This window comes from Nicotiana tabacum, chromosome 12 (genome assembly GCF_000715075.1).
Source record: "Nicotiana tabacum cultivar K326 chromosome 12, ASM71507v2, whole genome shotgun sequence".
NCBI lineage: Eukaryota > Viridiplantae > Streptophyta > Magnoliopsida > Solanales > Solanaceae > Nicotiana > Nicotiana tabacum.
Window position 1 is genome coordinate 43,024,862 of NC_134091.1, and position 6,735 is coordinate 43,031,596.

General features: G+C 38.0%; 1 protein-coding gene across 1 annotated transcript; it reads left to right on the forward strand.

Annotated features, from left to right (window-relative positions):
- Positions 1-593: 593 nt before the first annotated feature.
- On the forward strand, positions 594-3,307 carry LOC142166859 (light-harvesting complex-like protein OHP2, chloroplastic). Its single transcript, XM_075226421.1, has 2 exons — positions 594-1,158; positions 3,089-3,307. Exons 1-2 carry the CDS (start codon positions 761-763, stop codon positions 3,201-3,203), a joined length of 513 nt encoding a protein of 170 aa, XP_075082522.1. The 5' UTR covers positions 594-760; the 3' UTR covers positions 3,204-3,307.
- The last annotated feature ends 3,428 nt before the right edge of the window (positions 3,308-6,735 follow it).

Here is a 6,735-nt window from a genome sequence, read left to right on the forward strand (position 1 = left end):
TGGAGTCATTCTCAATATTCTCTATTTTGCGTGGACTATCCAGTATCATATCAAATTGTTAAGAAGAACTAATAACACTTAACTTTTGACTTGTAACTTGCATTTACTTTTGATGATAATAGTGTTAGAATCATCTCAATTATTTTATCGGGTGTCACTCTAATAGCTTTGCCAATCAAAGTTCAGATCGTCCAGAAAAAATCACGCAAACTTCTTTGGTGATGGCTTGTGACCTTTTTACAAAGTACTAGTGGTAATAGACCATCTGTTGTAAAGTTGTAATGAGAAACTTGGCCACATGCTATCCACAAAAGACCTTTCACTATCCACATACAATCTCAACTTTCTGATAAACAGTTAAAACCATACACAAAAGACTTTTGAATTCTTGCATATTTATTTTTGACGACAATATGTTCGAATCATCTTACAAATATTTTATCCGCTATTTATTATTTTTCATCAATACAAATAGTGTATAAACTCTAATAACATTGCCAATCAAAGTTAAGATGGTCCAAAAAAAATTACACAAACTTCATTGGTGATGGCTTGTGACTTCTATACAAAAAAAGTACTAGTCGTAATAGACCATCTCTTGTAAAGTTGTACTGAGAAACTTGGCCACATACTATCCACAAAAGACCTTTCTTTCACTATCCACATACAATCTCCATTTCTGATAAACAGTTAAACCCATACACTTCCACTAATTTTCCCTCCCCTTCTTCAACAGAGAAAACACAGATTATCAAAGAAAATGTCAGTAGCATCATCGTCTTCCTTCCCATGCATCAAAATTCAAAACCCATCTTCCCCATCTCCATCTCCTTCTTCTTCTTCTTGTTCTTGTCATTTCAGATCACTCACAATAAGGAGCTCTGGAGCTGAAGGACCTTTGAGAAGACCTATGGCACAACCACTTACCCCTGTTAAACCTGTCCCACCATCACCATCTTCGCCGCCGCCGCCGCCGCCTAGTGCTCCTCCCAAGCAGGTGGCAGTGGCTGCCGTGGATGGCAAGAATGTAATTACCACGGAGTTTCAGAGGCAAAAGGCTAAGGAGCTTCAAGAGTACTTCAAGCAGAAGAAGCTTGAGGAAGCTAACCAAGGCCCCTTCTTTGGTTTTATTGGCAAGAACGAAATTTCCAACGGCAGGTAATTTACAATTCAAGATAATTTGGATTAGTTGAATTGAGTGGGGAATCCATTTTATTCAGAATTGTTGTTTTTTCTTTTCCTTCATTTCTTAATTATTTGGATTATTCCGTTTGAGAGGAGTGGCACTGTGTGTAGCTAGTAAAAAAGAGATTCAATTTTGATATGAGTGGTCACCCTTATCAAAATCTGAATAATCCTTTTGGTATGTGACAATATAAAGTTAAGAACTTTGTTGTAAATTTAAGCATATTTTGTGTTGGTAGTGCTTTGATCAAGTACGGATGTTATTTGACCATATTGAACCCCCAAACATGCTGTTTTCGATGAAAAACTTTGAAATTAGAATGTCTGTATTGAAGAGTCCACTTAGGAATTCGTAGAACAATATACTAGGTGTAGTGTTGGTTTTGCCCAAAATCGTGAAATGGGTTCATTTGAAGTCTGAAACCAAGCTGGAGTGAGAAGAGTTTTATTCTTCTGATAATTTGGTATTATAGACTCTTAAGTGATTCGCAAAAAATCGATTACCTTATCTACTTGGACTAAAGAGGTACAACTACCAAAGAAACCTACCAGTTCCCATTTAGAAGGAGCAGCAAAACAAAATCCGCCTGGAACTAGATTCAATTGGAATCACTTCTAAGTAATAACTACATCACCTTTTTATAACGTATATCGATTATTCATATTTTAGTAATGTTAAGAAGTTTACATGATAATATATGTAGGATCAAGCACATATGACAGATTTTGGCATTGGTCTAAGTTGTTCAAGAATTGGCATTAACAAGCAGGACTTGGTGTTTTGATTTAAGTTGGATTAGATGAAGAAGATCTGTCAAACCAAAGATTTATATTTCAATCGTACGGAGTCTAGTTAAGGTTTTGTCCTTGAGAGCCTTAGACTTGATTATCATTTAATCCGTTGAAAGACATTTGGTCATAGAAGATACTTGCGTACCCCTGGCTGAAACACATGCAACTGAATCTTCTTGAACGCTCCTTTCAAAAGGAAGCTTCTAGGACTTCCGCCATTTCCACGAGTGACTTTAGTTGCCTGATTGCTGCTGCATATAGGATTGTTGCTTATGGACAAGTGTGAAACCTTGACATAATCTATACAACCCATTTTGGCTGGGTCAATAAGATCATCACTATATGCATGTAGTTGATGTACTTTTTAAGACGTGTATTCCCCGGTCTTCGGGATTTGATTTTCTTAAATGTGGTTTATATTTCTTAACCAATTTAGACAATGGACATTCTGAAGTGACGAAACAGGTGTGTTTGCTCAATAAAATGTACAACCACGCATGCAGCCAAGCTGGTTGGAGTTAGAAATATAACTTAAAGACTTTTGTCTTCCTGTGACAAACTCAAATGTAGTTCCCATTAGGAAATCGCGGCTCTAATACCAGAACACCGGAAGGACTTTTGAGGTATATGATGATCGATTGACAATAACTCTCGTGTCCTTAACATTAGACTTAGATACTTAAAGAGACACCAGGAGAGCAAAAAATAAATAGGATATAAAAGACTTCGTCTCACTTGGAAGTTGGACAGCAAATGTTGGTTTATGTTACATCTAGCATCAGTATTCTCTCCCCTCCTTATCTAATGACGAGGAATAAAGATTGTCATCCAAATAATACTAATGACGGTTTGAGAGTATGTAGCTGACTTTCTAAAACAGTTTTGTGGTAGCACTTCCTTTTGCCGTCGTTTATTATCAATTGCTTAGAGGTGGTAAAAAGAGTAAAAGGCGTAGGCTGAGCATTATGAACTGATAATCGTATATAGCTTTGAACATTAGTATCGGATTTGATAATTTGACTAACTAATTTTTTACTTTGATATGACCTTGGATTCTTTTTCAGTTGACATAATAAGAGGTAACTTGTACTGATATATCTTGGTTGAACAGATGGGCGATGTTTGGTTTTGCTGTTGGGATGTTAACAGAATATGCAACCGGTTCTGACTTTGTCGATCAAGTTAAGATCCTTCTCTCAAATTTTGGGATAGTAGACTTGGAATGAGGTTCCTCCATATCAGAAAATGCCATAAGATACTCTCCTATGTAATTTCATGTAAAAAATTTCCAATTGCTTCTTTTATAATTTCCTCACTTGAATTTTCAATTTTATTTGTTTGAGCCCCTTGATTGCAGTATAGTATGACTTAGACACTCTTACTTATGGAAAAACATGAAAATTTGTTGTTTTTCCATACTACTTGAAGTTACGTATATTAGGCTCCTCATCTTTTACTTCCAATCATACTCTGCTCAGTAAACAAAGCAGCATATTCATGGGCCCAACAAAGGTATAAAAGCAGCAAAATCACAAGAAGCATGGCCTATGGAATGCACGGGTTCATGCCCTGTCTTGAAGCACAATTAATTAGCATCTCTAAAAAAATTGAACTTTAGAATCAAGTCCTCCTTCTTCGGTAATCAAGTCTGAAGAACATGAGTAAACAGAAAAAGACTGGAAAGTGGAAACTATGTATCCAAATGAGCAGGGAAAATAGAAATTCCATGATCACCAAGTACCATGCATGAAATTTAACCAGCAATTTTACTGCTCTAATTATGTACTACTGTTATAGTTATGTAACTGTTATGTGTAAAAATGAAAATATCAAAGCTAATAAATAATCAGGAGAATGAAAAAACAACTGGACATACAAAGGGACAAACAAATCCTAGACACAAATGCAAACGTATCCATGAACAAAATGAAATGCAGCAACTACCAAGGTTGCTGGTATGATACAGAGGAAGCTGGGAAGAAGAAAATAAAAATATTGGACTAATAATTTCTTTTCAAGGATAATAAATATTAAAAAGGACCAAGAAGAATGACCTACTTCTTGATAAGTCAATCTCAGATCATAAGATCATTCACAACAGTATATCCTGTCAAACTAAGATACTTGATAAATTTGTTACCACTTGAAATATCAGCATTTGTAAATTCTAAGTCTTAGAAGCTCATAATTTGTACTACTCGTCCTTGAGTTATTATATAAAAGTTCAGGTAATTCTTCACTGATTTCTTATTAATCTCATTCGGAATGTGTTGACTGTTAGTTGGCTTGCCTAGCGTGTTGGGTTAGGTGCCATCATGACTAGTGGATTTTGGGTCGTGACAGGGCAAGGGCATTTTGCAACACCCTCCTGGCCTCATCAGGGTCATCTAAGGAATCAACATCGGGGTAGGAGGTCTCACCTCGATAATCAGAATTGAATCAAAATAAGAATAGTGATCCTTTTATAATGAATTAAATCATACTTGTAACGACACCATTTGGTGTATTGGCTTCAGCCAAGTCATAGCAATTATATCAACGGGTCGGGCCTCCCCCTCTTGGGCGCCCTCTACCCGCCTGTCCTCCACCCCTAACTAGATGTGCACGTGGAGTATTAACTGGAATAAAACCTGTAGCCTGAGTGTTCTGATGAAATCCACCCCTCCCAAGTATGAGGCAATTTCTCATGATATGCCTAGTATCACCACACTCATAACAACCCTTCTGCGGGCGCGACTGCTCATACTGAGTCTGTGCCGGATAACTGGAATAACCACTGTAAGAACCCCGTATCGGTGGTGCACTAAAAGTATTAACTGGAGCACTACGAGTACTTTGAATTGTGGACTGGGCTGACCGACAGCTCAAGCTTCTGCCATGATGACTCATAGCTGCAGAGTAGAATTCACTGAATCCTCTAGAGTTTCGAGTCATTTTGGCCTCCTTAGACTCATTTTCCTCACTTCGAACACATTCTAACATTCTGGCAATCTCTACTACTTGCTGAAATGGAATGTTAGTTTGCAACTCTTGAGCCATACATATTTTAAAATCATAATCGAGCCCTTCAATGAATCTACAGACTCGCTCTCTAACTGTAGGAACCAAGATAAGCGCATGACGGGCTAACTCACTGAACCTGATAGCATATTCTGACACCGTCATGGTGCCCTAACACAACCGTTCAAACTCTATGCGCCACGCATCCTGGAGAGTCTGGGGAACAAACTCTTTCAAAAACATCTCCGAAAATTGAGCCCAAGTTGGTGGTATTGCATTCGCTGATCTAACCTCTTCATAAACTTGCCACCATTGATACGCTGCTCATGACAACTGAATTGTAGTAAAGAAAACTTCGCTCACTTCCATAATACCCATGGTGCGGAAAATACAGTGACATTTTTTTTTCCTTCTAGAAATCCTTGGGCATCCTCGATAGCTGTACCGGTACTATACCCGGAACCTGACCAATGTGAATCTGCTACTCTGGAGTACGGGCGGTAGGAGTCTAAACTCTTCCCCCAAATCTGTGAAATATTTGGCTAAATGGAGATCAATCCTGCTTGAGTCAATGTACCAAACATGTTCAGGAACTGTGCTAAAGTCTCCTAAAGTCGGGGAGTAACAATAGGTGTCTCTGGTACTTGTCCCCCAACCGGAGCTACTGGAGGTACCTCAACTGCTGCTCTGACAGGTGCTCTAGCTGCGGCATGTGCCCTTCCTCGGCCACTTTGGCCCCTGCCTCTTGCGGCCCTAGCAGAATACGCGGGTGTCTGTTCTGCTAACCTGGTAGCACGTCTCCTCACAATCCGTGAGAGAATAGAGATACAAAGGCTCAAACTCCAAAATCAAAAAATTCCGCACAACAGGAATTAAAGAAGTTAAAATTTTCTAATAGTTATGTATCCTCTCGAAGATAAGTATAGACGTCTCCCTGCCGATCTGCAAGACTTTACTAGACTCGTTCATGACTCGTAGAACCTATGAACCTAGAGCTGTGATACCAACTTGTCAAAACTCAAAATCCCCCCACAGGCGTCGTGATGGCACTTAGTCTCTAAGACTAGGTAAGTCGATTACAATTACATTTCGAGCCTTTTTTTTAAAACATATAATTTATTACAAGTATCGAAACAAAAGCGGAAACAAATATAAAAACCTCCAAAGATTGGTAATACTAAGTCACGAACTCTAATTGAGAACATGCAGTGATCCCAATGATCAAATATACAATACTGTTTGAATAAGAGTGGACAGTACAATAAAAATGGAAAGACTCCAAGGGATGGCGACGACCAAGAAGCCCTACCTTGAATCCTTGTGATCACACTCTAATCTCTGTCCGAATCCGATATCTCCAATACCTGGCTCTGCAAAAAAATATGCATAAGTGTAGTATGAGTACACCACAATAGGTACCTAGTAAGTATCAAGACTAACGCTGGTGGAGTAGTGACGAGGTACAGTCAAGACACTCACTAGTCATTTAACCTGTACAATATAGAAATATACAGGGATAATAGAAAATAAGTAGCAGTGACAACAACAAAGATCAATTAAGGATATGAACAACAAGGCAACAAGAACTCCATAAATATTGCTCTAACGAATAAGGAACACAAGTACAACCAATTAATCAAATCCTTCAAATATAAATCTTTCACATATAAGTTTTTCAAATAAAAATCTCTCGAATATAATTCCTTCAAATAAATATCCTTCGAGTATAATTCTTTCAAATAAAAGTCACTCTGTGAC

Coding starts and splice junctions, on each gene's coding strand:
- LOC142166859 (XM_075226421.1), top strand. CDS start 761: ATGTCAGTAGCATCATCGTCTTCCTTCCCATGCATCAAAATTCAAAAC. Junction 1,159..3,088: donor AACGAAATTTCCAACGGCAG/GTAATTTACAAT, acceptor TTGGTTGAACAG/ATGGGCGATGTTTGGTTTTG.